Below are 22,091 nucleotides of genomic sequence, written 5' to 3' on the forward strand. Positions count from 1 at the left end.
ATGCGGAAGGTCACGTGGAAAGGATGGCTCGCTTTCAGTTTGGGAGCTCAGCTGGTGGACGAGGGGGAATAAATAGGTGCAGCCGTTTGCTTCTCATCTAGAAAAGCACCTCCCGGCTATCAAGAAATCGATCCAAACTATTATAGTTCTTATGGGTCTGTGTTTCTGAGTTGCGCGTCCTCTCTCGCTTGCTTACGTGCTCAGGATTTTGAACTCCCATTGGTCCATATATATTTTTTTCACAAAAAGGAGTTGGGTAAAGCCGACCGCTTTGCACAAGAATGTTTTGGACTACAACGGCTTTCCAGACCCACTTGTAATTTCAATAGCATCACCATAGGAAGGAATGCAACAGCCGCAGGTTTTTCCTACCCTATGCTGGGAAATGCACGCTGATTGAATCTTTGTTTGTCATACAAGCGTTGAAAAGGATAAGGAATAAATCCCTTAGGACTAGGCAAGCGTAGAGGAAAAACGAGGATAGGCTGAGGTCTCTGGCTTATCTCTGCCATGAATTCAGTGGGTAGCCTTAAACAAGCATTAGCATCTTGCCTCTGCCCCTACTCTAACACTGCAATTTGGGGACAGTAACCTACATTGCAGAATTATTGTAAGAATTACGTACATCAATATACTGCATCTGTAGTGCATCAAACACTTAAAAGTGTGATAAAAATGCCGTTAACAATTTTCTTCCTCCCCAAAACTGAACAGTCTCAAGTATTACAGTGGTACCTCGGGTTACAGTCGCTTCAGGTTACAGACTCCACTAACCCAGAAATAGTACCTCGGGTTAAGAACTTTGCTTCAGGATGAGAACAGAAATCATGCTCTGGTGGCGTGGCAGCAGCGGGAGGCCCCATTAGCTAAAGTGGTGCTTCAGGTTAAGAACAATTTCAGGTTAAGAACAGACCTCCAGAACGAATTAAGTACTTAACCCGAGGTACCACTGTATAAAGTATTTGGGGCTACAGCTGTATTATAGAGTCCTGGTTACATTTATGTAACTTCCTCCAAGGAACTCAGTCAGCATGTCATAGCCACTGAGCATGCTCAGTCCCTGTCCCGTTTTAGGGTTTCTCCTGCCGATTTTTAAAAATTGTTACTGCCTTCATGATCAGAGGCTATGAATTGTTACTGCCTTCATGATCAGTATGTTTCTGGATACTAATTGGTGGAAAGCACAGGAGGGGAGAGTACTCTTGTGAGCTGGTGATGATGATGGAAAATGAAATCAAGCAGGAAATGTTGCAGCAACCTGTATTTTCAGTTACCCTCACATGCACCAAATAAGTGTGATCCTATCACAAAGAGGTAAAATTTCTAGATATCCAAAATGACCAGGCCCTAGAATAGTTTGCTCATGGAAGTGAGGGGAGGGTCAGCAACACTGAATGTAATTTTAAGTGGTGTTCCTGGTATTTGGTGTGATGTTGAAAGAACTGAGAACAGCAAGCACAGTACTATCGAATTCTACATGTACAGAAGTGGGCAATTACCCAAAAAGTCCAACGGTTCCACATTTCACTTCCAAAGAGGAAGCTTGTCCAAAAGACTGATAAAAGTCAATAGTGCCAAATCTCTCCTGAATACTTGGGGGTTTCAAAACCACAATAATATAAATTTAGTCAGAATATACAACATAGATCAAGGCCAAGAGGATGCCAGTGTGGTAAACAAGCAAAGTCTAGGAAGCTACTAGAAGGCGGCTTCCTTCAGAAAATGGAAGTCTTGTCCAAATGGAAATAAAAAAGCACAAATTTTGGCAAAAGAAACGCAGCAGACTATAAGGGGTGCAAAAAATAGGTTTCTTGATTTATCTGTCTCTAGAAGGGAATCAAATATATACTAAAGGAGGAAAACTGCAGAGAAATTTTTGCATCTTTCACTACAGACTCCCTATGCCTGAACTCAACTCTCTCAAGGAGGAACTGAGGCAAATAGTGCTGACAAGAGATGAAGTCCTGGGCATTATGTATTTATTTTTATATCAGAACCTTCCTCCAAAGGAAGCCCAGGGCTATTGAATTAAAAACAAAACAAATATATATATATTACCAGGTCCAAATAGTATCCATTCAAGAATTACTGAATAACTCAAATGTGAAATTGCTGATTTTCTAACAAAAATATGTAACTTGTCCCTAAGATCAGCCTCCATACCAGAGAACTGAAAAGTAACCAATCTTTAAAAAAGTATCCAGGTGGATCCAGAAAAGTACAAGGTTAGCTTAAGGTCTGCTCTCAGAAACTGGTGAAAAGCATTATTAAAGACAGAATTGGAAATAAACAAGTCTGCTGAAGAACTGCAATGACAATCTAATCTCATGAATTTAGAGTCTCCTGTGTATGTTTAGCAGTCTTGGAATGTAAAGAGAGATACTCTTATGGAATTGTTATAAAAATTCTAGTGTCTCAAATATAGAATAAATGTTCATAAATGCACATGGTAAACACACATTCAAGCCACATGTCTGAAATAGTACAGAACAATCCTGAAGTCACCTTGACTCTTAATGACCCCAAAGATTTTGTCTGCAGAAGGAATTATCTTGGAGAAGTTCTGTTCACTTACAAATCCTACATATTCTGTCTTGAGGGCATATTTTGTATATGAATAGGGTATGCCTGGGACCTGGATCGAAAAGCCAAAGCGTCTCAAAAGAATGGCCAGACTGCCTAGGTAGGGCAATTTCGAAAGTCTTTAAAGGGGCTTACAGAGTTTGGTCCTCACCTCCTTGCGGGGGGGACGGGACGGGGGACGGACGGACTCTGTTGCAACAGAAAATAAAGGCTTTCCTTGCTTTCACTGGATCCTACCTCTCTGACTGATAACGGTTTTAGGGAACACTGAATCCCTGTAAAAGTCAACCCCATTTTTTCTGTAACTGTCAGTAATAGTTAATGAACAGGAGTAGAGAGTAGGAATAAATTGACATTTCTTACACTGCTGGGAAACGAGAAACATGGTCTACCAATGGTTGGTATTGGGACATGTGCTTTTAAAATTGCTATGCCAGAGATTGTGGTTTGTTACTCCTGCTGGCTAGAGAGGAGACAAAAAGCAGGAACAATCTCCATGTTTACAATAAATCATTAACTACAGACTAGGGCAGTTAAGAAGAAACTCATACAGAACTAAATTGTCTCATCACTTTCTATCCTATAAGTCTCATCTTTCTATCCTATAAGTCAAGTTTTTAGGTGTAATCAATAATATGTCACTAGAAATATATAAAAATTATAAAATGTTTATTTTACATAGTGGTTCAAATTTCCAATTAGTTATTCAACTTTCCCACTGAACAGAAACATAGGAGTGCAAGAACAAAGAATGTATTTTATACCCCTGACTAATTGTTAAAATAACTTTTCTTCTTTAAAAAATTAGCTCAGCTCAGTGACAATTTTTAATTGGTAGACTCTATTTTTCCTTATTTAACAAAGCTGTGCTTAGAAAATAGGATTATATACAGAACTGGAATATAAAATTGTACATATTCATTTGTATCTAATGAACTTTGAAAAACCCATTTTAAAAATGTGTAGATACACATACACATACAGCAGCAAAATAACTCTGAAGATGCCATTTTTTGGAGTCTGGCTATTTCTGTTGCAACCTAAAATTATTTTCTTTAGGCTTGAGATGGTAGAGAAATGCTTGATATTCCTTTTGGGGGAAATGTGCAATATAGTTGTGCTCATCCACAATCACATAGCAAAATTTCTTTAATAGACACCAAATAACAGTATTTTTACATTGCCAGTATTTCCACATATACAGCATATGTTCTACTTATCCCACCTCTTCTTAAATCTCTTGATCTTATTTTTAAAGGTATGTAACATTTTCTAAAAATCCAAATATATACGGCATTTGTTTCTGTACATTTATGTGCAAATTCACCTGATGAAATACAGTGAACCCTACAGATTCAGCTTCCGGTTACATGATGTAAGTGCCATCTTTGTAGTATTTCATGGATTCCATTTGTTTTGTCATTGCAAGGACATCTTGAAATCCTGTACTGAGGCCAGACATATGCTGAAAATAGGCTTCTTTTTCCACTTGGACAGTTAAATTATTAACTCCAGCATCCTTAAGAATTGCTGAAACCTGAACAGAATAAAAATATGAGCATCACACCTTCAGCAAATGTTTCTTTGGAGCTCTAAGCAAGACAATCTTGCTGCACAAAGGAAAAGTGGTATCACTTTGCATTTGAGATTTACATCCTATTCTCCACAAAGAGTTGCATGAACCAATAAGATTGCATGCGAGTCCTACTGAGCTCAAATAACTACCTAGAATCTATTCTTTCCAAGCACAACAAAAGAGAAAAAATGGGTAGCAGAGAGAGCCTGGTGCGGGACCAGGTCTACAAACTATGATGGAAAGTATCTTTTGCAGTTATGCAATGATAAGCATGTAAGATGCAGGGATGAGGACTAGAACACACTATTCCATCCCAGACATGGGTCTATTTATAGTTTGTCTGTCTTGGAGGCTTGGTGTGCTCTTACTGCAACTTCTTCTGAAGAATACAGAACAAAAACTGAGGTTTGTTTTAAATTTCCCGAACATTTATTGAAATCCCAGGCCGTTCAAAATATGCATGTGTTGCGATGCTTCTAAAAAAGTGTCCGCCCCAGAGACTAATACAGCCTGGTAAAGACAAGGATGCAGTAAGATTTCCCCACCAATAGTTAGTTGCTGCATTTTGCGGTAGCTGGGGCTTCCAGACACACAGTGCATATCGCTCTATGTCTTGGAGTCATGAATGCAAGAATCTCCATGGCCAAGTGACCCATGTCCAAAAATGGCTGTAGTTGGCACACCAGCCCAAGCACTGAGGTCCTCAGGGCAGTCACTGTTAACGGTCCCTCATTCCTTGGACACATGGAGTGCATCCACCAGGAGCTATGCATTCAGTATTGTGCAGAACTCCCAGCTGAGGTGCCTCCACCCTGTTGGATGTTCAGGCACTTGGTGAATATGCTTTTTTTAAAAAAACCAAGAACAAAAAACCCAAAATTCAGCAAGCATAATAATAATAATGATAATAACAATTTTTATTTGTACGCTGCCCATCTGGCTCGGTTTCCCCAGCCACTCTGGGCGGCTTCCAACAAAGATTAAAAATATATTAAAATGTCACACATTAAAAACTTCCCTGAACAGGGATGCCTTCAGATGTCTTCTAAATGTCAGGTAGTTGTTTATCTCTTTGACATCTGATTTTATTTCTGTAACCTTACTGCAGACAATACAGAAACTGTTGCTTTAAGAGGTGTATAAACTGTTTAAATTAATAAACAAGCAGAAGCGGGTGGAAAAGCACCACTTCACACCTTCGCTGCTGGAACATGCTGCAGAGATGGTGAAGAAATGAGGCCCCAGTTTGCCAAAACACCTGCCCAGTTGAATATGGAATCTCACAGAAAGTGTAAGAGCAGAAAAATCTACAAAGCACCATGAGCAGTATCCAGCAGTCGCTATTACAGAGGTGGCTGTCAGCTTATAATATACCATCTAGTTTACGCTGCCGAGTGCCCACATACACAACTGTGTGGAGAAATCTGATAGAATGAACTAGTTCTGTGGGCCTTGGTAGGCGAAGTGCGAACACATGAAGTTACCTGCTGTATAATTCTCTGCTCCATCACTTCTGACATTACTTGCACATGTATAGTGCCTGCCACAACATTAGCAGAATGACACCAAAAATGAGGATCCCTATAGGATATGACACCATCAATTTTCTGGATCTGTAAAAAAACCCAAAAAACATTTCTATACATATGCAGAACTTATAATAGTATTTTTTTGACTGTTTGATGTTACTGCTATCTCGGTACCTGGTTTTCACTAAATCAGTTATATAATAAAAGAATTATTGTATTAAAGTATCAACACATATTTGTGAATGCAAGCCTTATTTCAAAGACAGTGTAATGCTTTAAATTCTATACTCTTTAAATTGCACACTATTCTCCTCAGTGCATCTGAATACCCTAGAAGATTCTTAGTCTGCAAGTTAATACATTAACAGGATTTTTAAAAACACTTGTAATGTTATATACAATGTGTAAACTTGGAGGTAATTAGAGATAAAGATTTTATAGACATGCATAAATGAAAATAGTACAAAGGAACCAGGGAAAGGGAGTGGAGGGAAGTCGGGGGATTCAAGTAATCCCAGAATGTGGATTTAAAATTTATTGTTTACATAGTTGTTTTAAATATGTTTTGTTTTTTCTTTAATGCAATTATTTTGTCTTTGTGAAAATTAATAAATATATATATAGATAGATAGATAGATAGAGAGAGAGAGAGATATTCTTAGTCTGAGTAGCAGCTTCTGACATAAGTGGTAGAATAAACTGTACTGTTTTTTGGGCGGGGGGAAGTAACCTGAACTCCGTAGTTTTGCAAAGGTTAATGATTGAAAGTGAACAAACCTAAAAACAAGGCCCTTTCCAAAAGGATGTTATGTGGCTGACAATGAGGAGTACTTAAAACGTCCTGCAGAAATTCTAAATTTCATGACACATGAGCGAATGTGAAGAAAAAAACCCCAAGGGGCAGTAAATTCTAACCTTTTCCAAAGCCATGTGCAGATCTTTCTCATGCTCTAGTGGAAGCCTCAATAAGAGTACCTGACAGGCATCTTTTATGAGTGGGATCACACTGAGAAAAATCAACGTAGCAATAAAGAGGGAGCAAAGGGGATCGGCTATCAACCAGCCAAACTGCTGAATGAGTATTGTTGATATGATCACGCCAACGCTGCCAAGGGTGTCTGCCAAGACATGCAGAAATACTCCTGAAACAAAAAAACCCCAAAAATTTCCTAGATCATTAATACATAATTTGGCAGTTAAACAGACATTAACAGTGAGCACGCATTGGAAAAGCACAACATGGCTTGATATGCCAAAGTACTCCTATCATCGTATTGGATCCTTTAAATTGACCATTCTATTATGAAATCTTTAAAAAACCAAAGAACCTTATTATAACTTCCCTTTTAGTACTGTCCCCCTCCCCCCATAAATTTGCAAAACATAACCCAACCACCTTACTGTCCCCCCACTTACCTCTCATGTTGGCATTCATGCCACCTCCCAGTGCCCCATGCGAGTGTCCGTGATTATGATTGTGCCCATGGTCACTATGGGAATGGCTGTGGCTATGGCCGTGTCCATGGTGGGAATGGCTGTGGTCGTGTGCATGGCATCCTCCCCGAGAAGGCCCATGGGAGTGGGCGTGGCTAAAGGCACAGATACCAACAAGGTTTACTATCAATCCTCCAACAGAGACAGGCTGCATGAGGGAGAGACAGAGAATCTTTAAACTGTTTACTCCTTTTAACTGTGCCAAGGGGGGGATGACGACAAACACATACAGTACAAAGCAGGGGGGGCCTTCCAGATGCTGGATTCAAATTCCCATCAGCTCCAGCCAGCACTGCCAATGGTCAGGGGTGATGGGAGTTACAGTACAACAACATCTGGAGGACCACAGGTTCTCTACCCTGGCTTAGGGGGAGAGATGGGAAGCGGGGGGGGGGGGGGGGAAGGGAGGAGAGATAAATAGGAGTAAGAGGGTGGAATTATGTGGCCCAGTTCAGAAGCATTACATCTGTGCTGGCTCCATGTAACTGAACAGTTGCAAGCATGTACAATATTAAGACCTTTTTCAGAAAACAAGGATGTAGTTAATCTATTTGTACTTTAGCAGATGTGAAGATGAGAGCATCCTCCTAAACAGTGGCTATAGCCTTTGCCCTGGAGGAAAAGGGTTATGACTGTTAAGGATAAGAATTTCCAGCCAAGTATAATTTATTGCCTCTCATATGCATTGCAATCTTATGGAAACATCTGTGAAATGAACAGTGCCGGTCGGTGCACCAGAGCAATGTTTGAGGGATTAAAACTTTTTTTGTTTCTACCATACAGATCAGAATTTTTAAGAGCAATAAATCAGGTATTAACAGAAAATAAGGTTATAAACTCACAGTCAGCATATTGGTATCAATGTCTGGAGGATCAACTAGCCTGGCCACAGACTCGATGAAGACAAAGAAAGCTATTACCATGAGGAAAAGGCCATTAATAAACCCAGAGAGAATTTCTACCCGGCCAAACCTGGAATTAAGAAAGTGAGGAATAAAAAATCATTTGGAATGGAAAAAAAGAATAAAAGACATATAAAAACAATTCCAAAGTAGTCTAATAATTGTGGCGTTCTGAATTATGCTAAACCCTGAACTATTTTGCCAGAAAACCTATGATTATTCAACCAACGAAGTCAATTAGCCTTGCTTGACTTCCAGGCTTTCTCTATTACACAAATTGCTAATGTGTAACATGAAAGTGACTTTTTTTGTCAGGCTGCTATGTTTCTCAATAAGATATGTATGAGAAAGAGACAAGAATCTTCAGGAAGTAATACTAAGTAGTTCTGATTTTCTGGGATAAAAAGGATGGTTAAATGGGAAGATTTTTATGTTTTTCCATTTGACATTTCCCCCTCAAAACTTTGGAATGGAAAATAAATACCGTATTTTTTGCTCTATAAGACGCATCAGACCACAAGACGCACATAGTTTTTGGAGGAGGAAAACAAGAAAAAAAATATTCTGAATCTCAGAAGCCAGAACAGCAAGAGGGATCGCTACGCAGTGAAAGCAGCAATCCCTCTTGCTGTTCTGGCTTCTGGGATAGCTGCGCAGCCTGCATTCGCTCCATAAGACGCACACACATTTCCCCTTACTTTTTAGGAGGGAAAAAGTGAGTCTTATAGAGCAAAAAATACGGTAAATACAAATGCATATAAAATCGATTCCACAGTAGCCAAATAATTGCCTTGTTGTGAGAAGTGTTTGATGTGACTCTAATATGTGACTGGGGTAGTTTAACCTGGAAAGCTCATTTTCCCAACATAATCCCCCACAAACCTTCATTAATATTGGATGCTACCTTATACCAAGCCAATCCATTGAGCCACCTAGCTCAGAATTGTCTACACTGACCTGCAACATTTTTCTAGGGTTTCAGACAACCACCTTTCCCAACTCTACCTGGGCAAGTCACTGACTGAACTTGGGACCTTTTACATAAAAAGCACTTGCTCTGTCACTGAGCTACAGTCCTTCTACATCTTGTGCTATTTCAGCTAGTATTAATAGGTCTCTATAATTAGTTCAACATACATACCCATAGGAGAATATGCGAGTTGCTTTCCATCTAGTCATCAGTGCTGCAAACAGACCCATAACTAAAGCTGAACAGTCAAAAAGCATGTGAAATCCATCTGAGATTAAACCTAGGCTGTTGGTCCACACACCATAAAATAATTCCACAAAAGTAAAAGCCTAGAACAAAAGTGAATAACAGAGATTTCATTGTGAAAATGATACATAAAACTACTCATTGAAGAAGCATGTGCCTGACATATTTTGAAACTCCCCCTTTTGCAACTCCACTCTGAGGAGAGGGGCTCACATATAATGAGGAAATCAAAACTTCCACACACTACTCAGTGTAACAATATGAGGTAGAAAATTGCAGTCTTAACATGTCTGCTTCTGTTAAAACGAGGACATGGAAAAATGCTTTATTTTCGTTTACCTTTTATGAAAGAATGTTATCAACTTTTTGGAATAACTTAGAAATGAACTTTGAAAATAGTAGAATCACAGAACTGTAGTAAGGATCATCTAGTTTAGTCCAGCCCCCTGCAATGCAGGAATATGCAGCTGTCCCACCTGGAGGGGGGGGGGGTTTCAAACCTACAACCTTGGTCTAACCAACTGAGCTATTGTTCCAGTTAATGATCTATTGAAGTTTCTTTCATTACTGAAAGTAATAGCGTATGCAACAAATTAAAAGTTTACGAAGGGAACAAAGATGCCTTAACAGGGCTAGTGACAAAGTAGTGGCTTGGAGAAAAGCCAGGGCAGGGTCAAGATGCCAGCCATTTGCAGAGGGAAGCATGCAGAAATCAGGCACTTTCCCACTCCCCCTTGAAATGAAGGAATATCAACTAAAGCATCCATGCTAGTTGGCCACACAATCTCTGCTTAAAAACGTCCAATGAAGCAGAGCCCACCACCTTCCAAGGGAGTCCATTCCATTTCATTCTACATTAGACATTGCATAGCTGGTCTAAAAACCTAAGTTTACCCGCACTTCACCAAAACCAGAAATAATTTCCTCAAAGGGATTAAAAAAACAACCAACTTACCAGATTTAGGCACAGAAAATAGAAGATCTGCCTTGAGTCAGACTCCTCAAGAATTTGTTTCAGCGATTCTTTAATAAATCGAGGTAAGGACTGAGAGCTGTGTTGCAAGGCATCCCCCATAAAATTGTACAATGGTATTCCCTCAGGAGAATAACCTATAAGAGTGCCTTTCTGTCCTTTTCGTGTTGGGGAGGAGAGAATATTGGCAGCTGAAGAGAAAGCATATGTTGTTTACATTTTGTAACAGTCCTGTAACGCAGGGTTGTACCTAATGTTAGTCCTACTCAAGGAAGACCCATTGGAATGAATATGGATAACTTTGGTTCATTGATTTCAATGGGACTTACCCCCGAGTATAACTTCATTGTATACAACCCATAAGCATTTTAGCTACAAACAAGAACTGAAACATTTTATGTACCCGCTAATTACTCAGAGACGCAGGTGGCGCTGTGGGTTAAACCACAGAGCCTAGGACTTGCCGATCAGAAGCTCGGCGGTTTGAATCACTGAGATGGGATGAGCTCCCGTTGCTCGGTCCCTGCTCCTGCCAACCTAGCAGTTTGAAAGCACATCAAAGTGCAAGTAGATAAATAGGTACCGCTCTGGCGGGAAGGTAAACGGCGTTTCCGTGCGCTGCTCTGGTTCGCCAGAAGTGGCTTAGTCATGCTGGCCACATGACCCGGAAGCTGTACGCCGGCTCCCTCGGCCAAGAAAGCGAGATGAGCACCGCAACCCCAGAGTCGGCCACGACTGGACCTAATGGTCAGGGGTCCCTTTACCTTTACTCACTCAGAATGTGGCAAGAGAATTCAAGGTCCATGATACTTTGCATGTTTAATGCAGAGATTTTTGCAAAACTATTGCTCATTCATCCTGTTTGTTGGGGGAGAAAAGTCTCAGGTGTGAAGGCCAAATAAACTGACCCCTAATCTGGGTTTGATGCAGCCTCAGTCCTATGGTCATATTAACCAAAGCTGAAATTTCCAAAGGGGGTGGGCTCAGGGAATGCAGAGAAAAAGCTAACTCTACAAGTAAAGCCAGGGGTTATTACCTTAAGCTTTCATGGAAAGGCTGTACCTTTTAGAAGCTGATCAAAGTTTCCACAAGCAGTTAAGAGAGAAGTGACAACCCACAAACCTAGTCCAATTTTAAAACACTTGTACTAGTGCAAAAGCCAATGATCAGTTTAGAACTGCCTACATACAAACTATATAGAAGAAACAGAGGAACAATTTCCCATTGTATCACTACACTTGTGAGGGATCAAATAAGTTGTCCCTGAAGATCATAATGCAAACGAAAGCTAAGACCACACATTCTGTGATAACAAGGCGGTGTTGAATTTCTTTCTATCCAAGTATGAAACAGTCCTAAGCACATATCACCATTCTTCTGAAGTTACTAATACGTACACAAAATGAAGAAAATGGTACTGACTACCACTCCTCCAGAAATAACATGCTCTGTGGTTTCCTGATGTGTCGGTCTGTTGATAGCTCGAAGCTGGTCTGTTATTGGATGTGTCCAAAAGTTGCCAAGAAGTAGAGCACTAATGAAAATGAGAAAGGATCCGTAGCGAGCACACTTTGAGACTTCTATCTTGATGGAACACACAGATTCTACGTAGAAGTCCAAAACCACGACAAAAAAGATAACTGTGATGAAGGGCATGATGAGAGAAGACCAGGATTCTACTTTACTCTGCAATAAAAAGATGCAAACATTCAATACCGGCGGCAAAAACAATTCTGCATTCACAGTAGTTGTGGTTATAAATTTGGTTGCCAGAAAGCCATTTGTCAGCAGTTATGCCACTTACCTCTGTTGTCAGAGATAAAACAATCACCCAGGGACTCAAAAGGAGGACAGAAACAAGATGAGACAGTGCTTGAAGACGTTTGGCTCCACCAATATCTACTGAGAGCTTTCGGGAAGCTGTGTGAAAACCAACTTTACAGCATAATGCTAACACTAGCAAAATTACTCCACCCTGCAAAGGAAGGGAGAGTAATATCAGTATACCTAATAATCAAATATTGTAAATCTATTTTAAATATTCTTTGTGAAAGGCCCAGAAAACACTACTCCCCCCCCCCCGTCACCTTATTTGGTTCACAGAAATGCATGGGGGATTCTTAGTCTCTCAACAGGCACATACATTACTGGCAGCTTCCAATACTGGAACATAGTTAATAAAATTAATCCTTATACTGTTCCAATGGCATCCATGCTTATATTTCCTAAATAAAAATTCTAGTCTATTATGATAAACAAACATAGTTAATTACTGCAAACTGGAGACAGCTAAATTAAAAATGTGTGTGATTGTCTATAACAGGACCTATTTGATTGATACCTTAAGTATTCTATGCTGTTCTATATTAAATGTGTTTCATTTCCTCTATGTTAGTAAGAATGTTCTGCAAAAGTTTAAAAGTAACAAAATTCAGCAACTCACTCCTATTTATTTTTTTCTGACCAATTTTAATGTGCAAGATGGACTCCATGGTTAGATCCCAATAAGTATTTCAATAGTGGAATGGAAATTACAAAATGCCTTTATATCTGCATGCTAAGGTTCTAGGAACTCCACAACCTTTTATCAATGGACAGAATTTTGATTGAAATAAACTGTGCATGGAAAAAGACTGAGGCTGAAGAACAGGCAGCTTATCAAGTGCTGAGCATTAGCAGCAGCTACAATCAAACCAGCATGTTATGTTATCGTACTGCAAACTTGATGGTGTATTTTAATATTTACTTATTTTTAAATGGTTTCAGTGGTGCCTCGCAAGACGAAAAGAATCTGTTCCGCGAGTCTCTTCGTCTAGCGAAGCAAGCCCATTGATGGCTTAGCGGATTAGCGCTATTAGCGGCTTAGTGGATAAGCAGATAAGCGGCTTAGAAAAAGGGGGGGGGAGAGAAAAAAAAACCCGCAGGAACTCGCTAAGCAAGCCCATAGGAAATTCGTTTTGCGAAGCACCTCCAAAACGGAAAACCCTTTCGTCTAGCGGGTTTTCCGTCTTGCGAGGCATTCGTCTTGCGGGGCACCACTGTATTGTTCTCAAGTAAGATTAGAATGCCGTTACTGAAATGACCTTTTAAGCGACAAATAAAACACGCACACCTGTTGCACGTATCTGAAAACTGCTGCTGAAACGAATCAACAAAGCAATGCAACAGAACCGGAAGACATTTAAGAACTGCACTATTGCCATGAGCAAGCCATTCAAGGCTCCTAACATTATGTACTTTGTGCACTTTTTCAACAGTTCATCATATGAGCAGCATTTACCTTATGATCGGCAACTCCTAAGAAAGTGATGATTGTATAAAGTAAGTGTGTCAGAGCACTGTCATGGTGTCCTTCGGCTAAAGAAAGTAAAGGTCAGGAAAATTCCGCATTGGAGTCCTACCCCTACCTTTCAGTCATAGACAAATATGAGCAGACAAGTATGAAAAGCACTCCCATCTTCATGAATTGCTTCCTTGAATAAATTAAACAAAGCTTAATAACTATAGGAAGGGAAGCATAGGAGGTTAAGAATTCATGTGACCTAAATTGAATGGTACAAATTTCACAGAAGATGCTTCTCTTGAAAATACTCCCTTAAGAATTAGAAACAATACACAGGAATTTAAACTTCGCAAAAGAGAAAACTGATATTTTGCAGTACAATCACAAAATTATGCCAGAAAATATTTTTTCATTAGCGGTAATCAGTATCTAAATTAAATTGGGTAGTTGGAACATAATTTTATCCCTTACACAGGGTCAGAAAGGATACGGTGTTCTGCAATTTTAGCCATGAGGTCATCATTATCAAAAAGCAAAAGACAGATCACAGCAATAATGAAAAAGGCCACACCTCTTGTCTGAAAAACAAAAAAATTGCAATAGGAAAGCTGATCAGGAAAACAGAAATATGCCAAGAACTTTCAATAAAATTTAATTCAATATACCTCTGGATTGGGGGGGTGAGACAGGGAACAGGGGGAATTAAATCTGCCTTGATGTAGGTTATCTTGATAAGCTACAATATACTGTGCTTTGAATTTCTTTGACCTTCATTAGAATAATTCCTGGTATAATAAATCTTAATTATAGTCTTAAAAGGTTTTTCCACCAAGACTGTAAACACTCCATGAAGGAGTATTTTAAAATTACAAAATTACAGTTAGGTAGATATTCTTATGAATTTTAGACAAATGCTATGGTCACTTCTTTTATATTCCAAAACATGTGGGATATTTTCACAAAATAAATGGCTAACCTTTGCTGGTCCTCCTCCTGAACTCGTGAACAGTACGCTGAGCAGTGAAATGACAACAATATCGCTGTGCTCAAAAAGCAACAGAGTTCTGCAAAACAAGAGATACAAATCTCATTTATGACAAATGGTAAATAGAAAAATTTTTAACATGCATGAATTGGGTTAAAATTTAGTCTGAACAAGCAATTAAATAGATGCATTTAGCTACAATTCTAATTGTCAGTGGCAGATCTAGTAGTAATATATATATTTTATTTTTTAAAAAAATTATGGTGTACTTCTGAACATCAAGAAATCATTACCACCAATATTTCAGTAATGCTACACACCTATCTAAAAATAGTTGATTAAGTGTCATCACAAAAAAGAGGAAGAGTCACTGTGAAGCTATGTGAGCTTTGTGTGGTTTCTTATTGCTATAATCATCTGAATGACTTCCTGGATTCCTACTAACCAAACGGTTACAACAATATCTGAATACAGGCTTGCCAAGCATCATACAAACCACCATCATACAAGGCCAGTCTCAAGAACATCATTGTGGTCTCCACAGAAAGCGATTTATTCTGAAATTTCTATGATTTCTACATTTGGGAAGAGGTGCTTTGAAGCTATGACAGCCAGCTGATTGTTGAGGCCCAATTGTCAAGACTTGTGCCCGCAGAACTTAATTTCAATCCACAGAGGTGAAAATGGGTTACTGATATCAGAATGTCAGGTGACAGGTGGGGTGGTCTGCAGGGGGTGGAAAAGGTAAGGATCTGGACTGCTAGCCTGATCCAGTTCTGTACCCCTTCTTTATGTGAACAAACAAGTTGTCATGTTAGATATCTACAGTAAGTGCCATGACAAGAATATATTTACCTTAAAGGTCCACATAGGGTGAGGCCAAAAAACCACAAGAGGGAAATTACACAGCCAACGACAGCATGTTTAATTATTTTGATCCACTGTAAGAGAAAACATAATCCCAGTCATTAGAAATAACCATTACCAGTTAACATTTCAATTGCTGATTTTACTTGGGATATACAATTCAAATGAGGTCAAATTAACAACCTAAGCATCATTACCACAACTCTATTCTGCAGGCTAGAAATGACTACTTTTCACTTGCTCTGCCAACCCACTTGATTTCTCTGCTGGGTGCACAAGAAAGGGCTTCATCCCATGAATGTCCAGCACAGAAACTCAGCAGACTGGTGGCTCTTTCCCTCAGCCACCACCACACCATATTTCTACGCTGGATGAGCTTATTCACCTGCTGCATGCCTAGCAAAGAAAGAAAGAAAGCAAGCAAGCAGGCTGTCCACTAAGCTGCCACCAATCTCCTTGATGCTGGGCATGTAAGAGGAAACCCATTTCCTGTGCAACTAGCAGACATGGACCGTGGGATGTCAGAGGAGCAGCTGAATGCTTCATTCCTTCCCAAGCATGCTGCTTAGCTTCTATGCAGGTGGCTAAGGAGGTAAAATGCTGCTCTTCACATCCAGCATAGCAATGCAGTGAGCTGACAGGGGAATCAAGCACTGTCTTCCATCTAGTTCATTCAGAAATTCCTAGTCAATCTATGACAAGCAGTTGAGTGGGATGCTTTCAACACAGAGTAGAGCAGATCCATAGTTTTTTTAGCAACCTCAACTAAGGCTTCTATGGGAAAATCCTCACATTGTTTAACCCAAACATGTGTGTCAATTTGTCCTAAAAGCCACTTGCTTGGAGAGCTATTATTTGGAGTCTTTAACTGAACAAAGAAGTAGGCCTTTATGCAACCCAGCACTCATGAGAACAATATCAACTTCAGCCTGTAACATGGCAAATAGGGTACCATTAGCTACTGCAATAAGATTTGACAAATTGATCCCTTTCTTCTATGGTATCTAGATCTTCAAATTTCCACATATAACCCAATGTCCATATAATTATTCAAACCACAGGCACTTTAAGTATTCGAAATGCAGGGAACTAGTCTCCAAATTAACTTTAAACTGACAATCTTGGTAATTCTTTAATTTTAAAATACTGTTCAGACACCCCCCCCAATACTATATTTTCTTAGCTTCCCAAGAGCATTGTCCAGATAAAAACCATAATGACAAATCTCTTGAACAGTTTGATTGATTTAATACAGCCACAGGGAAGCAGCAGTTTTTTGACACAGCACAAGTATTTCCACTCCCCACAAAATAAAGTACCAAATAATACAATTCCGTGTACTGTATCAAGGGTAGGGAACCTTTCTTGCTCTGTGGTCTACATTTTATTAGGATAGTCACAAGCCAAATTTGACAGGTGGACAGACAGCTATAGGGAGCCTTTTAAATGGAACCTCGGTTGTTGAACGCTTTGGAAGCCGAACAATTCAGAACCTGAATGCCAACAACCCGGAAGTGAATGCTTCCGTCTTCAAATGCACCTCAGAAGTCGTTAGACTTCCAAGGCCTTGGAAGTCTAACGGCTTCTGAGGTGCATTTCTCCATTTTTTAGAAGGAATTTGCCAACCAGCAATTGAACCTGGTTAATAAACATTTCAGAAGTTGAATGGTCTTCCGGAACGGATTATGTTTGACAACAGAGGTTCCACTGTATTGGCAAAGGACATGAGCCCACTGCAGAACTGCTGAAATTTCTTCAAATTGGCAAAATGTACCTTAATAAGCAGAACTACTCCACCATCCCATGTGCATACCAAGAAATGATAATGGCCAATATGATTAAACCTAAGCTGATAAAAGTACAAAGTTTTCCCATAGGATGCAACTTTCAAAAGTTATATAGGAAACAAATCCATTGAGGAACTGCTACGCAAGCTCCACTGAAATAAACACCAATGCTCTTGCACAACTTTAATTCATTTCCATGTGGCCGTGGCCCCAAGGCAGCAAGAAGTTTCCCATGAGGAGAAAAGTAGTTTTAGTTCTTAAAGTTTACATTTTAGAAGAACAAGCTACATATATAAACCACATCTATAATACTCACCTGATGTCTGGTGACAGGTTTTCCAGATGAAAATGGTTTTTGAAATAAAATCATAAAAAATGCCGACCTATGAAAAATTGGGATTTCCATTAAATCAAGTGAACTTACAGTTTATAGAAGGCAAGTGTTCAAACCAACACTGGCCATGTGTTTTAAAATACTTATTTTAATTATCAGTACATTTGGAATCTTAATCCTACAAAACAGAAAATGAGCTCTTAGCCACTAAAGGTAAAGGGAACCCTGACCGTTAGGTCCAGTCGTGACCGACTCTGGGATTACGCGCTCATCTTGCCTTATTGGCCAAGGGAGCCGACGTACAGCTTCCGGGTCATGTGGCCAGCATGACTAAGCTGCTTCTGACGAACCAGAGCAGCGCACGGAAATGCTGTTTACCTTCCTGCCGGAGCGGTACCTATTTATCTACTTGCACTTTTTGATGTGCTTTCACACTGCTAGGTTGGCAGGAGCAGGGACCAAGCAATGGGAGCTCACCCCGTTGCAGGGATTCGAACCGCTGACCTTCTGATCGGCAAGTCCTAGGCTCTGTGGTTTAACCCACAGCTCCACCCGCGTCCCCTCTTAGTCACTAGTTTAGTCCAAAACAGCTTGCAAACATACTTCTGACCATGGTTCTAAACAGTGGTTTGGTACCAATTATGTTCAGCGAAAACATTGGTGCAGATGAACACCAACTAGTTAGCTGTGAAAATAAATGAGGACAAGAGGGATTTGCTTTGCTGACTACGAGGCATCACATCTGAACCTACATACCTCCGGATATAGGGCGGTATATAAATTCTATAAATAATAATAATAATACATTATCAACTGTAAATCTATGATTAGTAAAAAAGCAAGTTATAAAATTAATAAAGATATAAAATTAACCTCAATAGAAGTTGCTGTAATCAAAAGTCAACTTACCCAAGCTTCACTATGAAGATAAACTGTACAAGGTGAACTACTTTCAGGAGGTCATAAGATTCAAACAATCCTAAAGCCTTCAAAAACTTAGTTAAGCACAGTAACACAATATATTTAGTCAGGCTGGGAAGAGAAAAAGGGGAAAAAGTTTTATGAGATATTGGAAAGCATTTAGATATGAAAATTTAAATATATTCAATTTATATTATTCTAAAAAGCACACATTTAGAGCACCATGTCAATAAACACAACTTACTCTTGATCATAATATTTAATTGCCCCTGGCAGATAACTGTTTAATTGTGCCTAAACAAAAGGTTGAACAAAAACAAAACTATGGGGCCTGGATGTGTCTGTTTACTCTTCAAAGCATCCTTATACTGGAATACTATGAAATAGATAATTTCAGCTCAACATTGTTTATCAAATGCTGTAGTGTTGGTGTGTCAAAATGTATTCAGTTATATGCCTGGAGCACAAAACGCTTTATCACTATGGATTTTTGTGCTCCAATATTTAAAAGAACAAGATGACTTCTGGGATAGGAGGCACTGCAACCAGCCTGCCAGTCATTGCATGCGCCATAGAACTTGAACTCTGGGTCGGGGAATGTGTGAATGGAACAAGAAGAAGCATGCTTCTATGCAACTCAAAATACTGCTTACTTAATTAACATGGTTGGTCTACTAAAAGATAACCTTAGCAAACAAGTGAGCCTAGTTATCCAACAGCCACCTGTGTAACTGAACTAAACAGATGAAACCTATATAGGGAAGCTAGATCCAGAGATTGTGAAGCTTTCATGCTGCTTCACAAGCTACCAAACTCGTACACAATTCCCACTTGCAAGTCATCACAGATGACTATCCTACCTACATGCACTTTGCTGTGCACATATTATTGTGTGAGATATGCATACCAGTAGGAAAATTATATATTGCAATCTACCTGCAGAAACCATGTTACTTCTGTGTAGGAGTCTGACAATGTGTTAAATGGCTCCTGGGAGTTGCACAGAATGGAGAACTAGCTACACAGAATGGAAAGCTAGACACAAAATCTCAGCAGCTGTCCAATGTGGGATTTTCCCTATTAAACACAAGGTTTAGATATAGGATCACATTCTGGGTTTGGACCTGTCACTAGGCCAGCCAGATACAAAGAAGAGACATGTGTGTAGCTCCTATATCTTTACCATAGAGGCAATCTGGGAGACGCAGCATGACATGTAAAAATATTGGACACAGGAGGAAAAATCTAACCATATCTCAGGAGTTTCCCGATTCCACATAACTATCTAAGTTTTAAATTCCAAAGAAGGGCAGCTTTGTTCATTTCTTTCAGCAAGAGCACCAAGTCTCGTGACACAACAGATTTCTTTGGGCACAAACTTCCAGAACCCAATTTACCGTTAGGCACTACATCGGATGGTGTGGACTCCAACTCACCAAAGCCTATGCCCTAAGAAGCTGGCAAGCCTTCAAAGAGAGCACAAGGTTCTTCATTGTTTGAGCGGGTCAGAGTGACTGTTCTCTTTCTGATAACAATAGGAGCCCTTGAGCACTTATTCAACAGTATAGGGCAGGGGTAGGCAACCTAAGGCCCGTGGGCCAAATGCGGCCCAATCGCCTTCTCAATCCGGCCCACGGATGGTCTGGGAATCAGCATGTTTTTACATGAGTAGAATGTGTCCTTTTATTTAAAATGCATCTCTGGGTTATTTGTGGGGCCTGCCTGGTGTTTTTACGTCAGTAGAATGTGTGCTTTTATTCAAAATTTACCTCTGGGTTATTTGTGGGGCATAGGAATTCATTCATTTTTTTCTCTCTTCAAAATATAGTCCGGCCCCCCACATGGTCTGAGGGACGGTGGACCGCCCCCGGCTGAAAAAACTTGCTGACCCGTTATAGGAAGTCCTGTGCTCCTTCAACCAGGCATCCCTAACATAGAGGTCAACTTTCCCCTTTTCTTGCGAGGAATCCTATTCGGAATAAGGGAATTTCCCTTAAAAAAAAGGGAAACCTTGACAGCTATGATCCCTAATCCTAGCCTGGACGGCCGGGCATAGCTCAAGACAATGCCCGGGTCCTCCTGAGCCTAGGCCAGCCTTTCCTGCAGAGCAGGCCGAGCATAGGAAGCTGCCTTACACCGAGAGGCCCGTCTTAGCTCAGCATGGTCCGCCCTGACTGGCAGCGGCTGCCCAGGATAAAGCCCCTCTCGACCCTCCCTGGAGGCGCCGGGGATTCAACCCGGGATGCTCCGCACCTTGGCCGTCTCCCTCCGCGCCCCCTAAGCACGCCTGTCGGGGTGAGTTTGGGGGCGCCCCCCCCCCGCGAGCCCTACCCCAGGCGGGAGCCCCTCTGCCCGCTCCACCCCCGGCGCAGGCCGTTACCGGGCGCTGGGCACGTCCACGGGCCCCAGCCGCCCGCCTCCGGGCAGGACCTCGCCGCCGCCGCATTTCTCCTCCATCGCCGGCTCTCGGGCCGGGCCTCCTCAGCCGCCGCCGCCGCCTTCGCTCCCCGCGCGGGGCTGCCTCATCCTCCGCGGGCTGAGGGCCGGCTCCGCCAACAGGCAAGGCCCGCGGGCAGGCCTGGGCCCGCAGCGGAACAGGAAGAGGCTGGGAAACGCAGAGCCACGTCCTCACTTGACGCCGGAACTGCTGATCCGGGAGAGCGACGGATCCTGGGGGGGAGGCAGTGAAGGAAACGCGCGATGCCTTTAACGACTACGCTCCCCCTCCCCTCCCGCTGGCTAAATGGATTCGCCCAGCCATGGCTCATAGAGTCTCTAAAGAGTGTGGTGCAGCGCCACCTATCGGCCGAAAGTTGGCGGTGTTTATCCAAGCGGTTTTCTAGCACAGGTATGTCGAAGCTTTGGCCGCCCGATGTAGTTGCTGAACTACAATTCCCATCAGCCACAGGAACCGCGGCAAGGCATGATGGGATTGGTAGTTCAGCAAAACACCTGGCGGCTTGGAGGTTCCCTTATACCTGTACTCGGAAGTAAGCGCGCCACTTCCACCGAGTTTATAGAAGTCCAGGAAGCCGCGTTATGCTGGCCAGGCTCTTTGTCGGTCTAGCCCAGTATTTTATCTTCTCTGGCTGGCAGCTGTGGCTTTCTAAGATCTGCGTCAGGAAACGGCCTTTCCCTTTTCCGCCGGGGTACCAGATCCACCTGCTGGGATCTTCTTCAAAGCTTGTCCATGAGCTGTTGCCCTTCCCCAATGTTCAGTCGGGCTTCATTCTCAAATAAATGTGGGCACACGATACACATTTACTCAGAAGTACAGTGGTACCTCGGGTTACATACGCTTCAGGTTACATACGCTTCAGGTTACAGACTCCGCTAACCCAGAAATAGTACCTCGGGTTAAGAACTTTGCTTCAGGATGAGAAATCGTGCTCCGGCGGTGCAGCAGCAGCAGGAGGCCTCATTAGCTAAAGTGGTGCTTCAGGTTAAGAACAGTTTCAGGTTAACGAATTAAGTACTTAACCCGAGGTACCACTGTAAGTCCTGATGAGTTCAATGGAGCAATGAGTTCAATGGAGCAACTGCCCCCTGGGGCTTCTCCAGATTGCATTTATTGAGCATTCATCCTGATTTTCTGAGCACCCTGATTCGCTTGCACAAAGCAAGCTTAGGTGATTCCCAGG

General features: G+C 41.2%; 1 protein-coding gene across 1 annotated transcript; it reads right to left on the reverse strand.

Moving 5' to 3' along the window:
- Positions 1 to 3,235: 3,235 nt before the first annotated feature.
- SLC30A5 (solute carrier family 30 member 5) lies at positions 3,236 to 21,300 on the reverse strand. Its single transcript, XM_083703520.1, has 16 exons — positions 20,831 to 21,300; positions 18,439 to 18,561; positions 17,512 to 17,578; positions 15,397 to 15,482; positions 14,533 to 14,620; positions 14,047 to 14,134; positions 13,554 to 13,630; positions 12,078 to 12,248; positions 11,671 to 11,959; positions 10,256 to 10,464; positions 9,226 to 9,383; positions 8,025 to 8,154; positions 7,105 to 7,330; positions 6,604 to 6,830; positions 5,644 to 5,772; positions 3,236 to 4,120 (listed from the first exon to the last, which is right to left on the reverse strand). The coding sequence occupies exons 1-16, from the start codon at positions 20,905 to 20,907 to the stop codon at positions 3,950 to 3,952; spliced, it is 2,316 nt and encodes a 771-aa protein (XP_083559646.1). The 5' UTR covers positions 20,908 to 21,300; the 3' UTR covers positions 3,236 to 3,949.
- Between the last annotated feature and the right edge of the window lie 791 nt (positions 21,301 to 22,091).

Source organism: Podarcis gaigeae, assembly GCF_964106915.1.
Source record: "Podarcis gaigeae genome assembly, chromosome: 11".
Taxonomy (NCBI): Eukaryota; Metazoa; Chordata; class Lepidosauria; order Squamata; family Lacertidae; genus Podarcis; species Podarcis gaigeae.

Excerpts from the sequence above, each read along its gene's own strand:
- SLC30A5 (XM_083703520.1), bottom strand. The coding sequence starts at position 20,907 with ATGGAGGAGAAATGCGGCGGCGGCGAGGTCCTGCCCGGAGGCGGGCGG. Across the intron at positions 10,465-11,670 it reads TACCATTTTCTTCATTTTGT|CTGCCAATATTCTCTCCTCC; the intron begins GTACGTATTAGT and ends CTTTCTCTTCAG. Across the intron at positions 8,155-9,225 it reads ACTCGCATATTCTCCTATGG|GTTTGGCCGGGTAGAAATTC; the intron begins GTATGTATGTTG and ends TCTTAATTCCAG.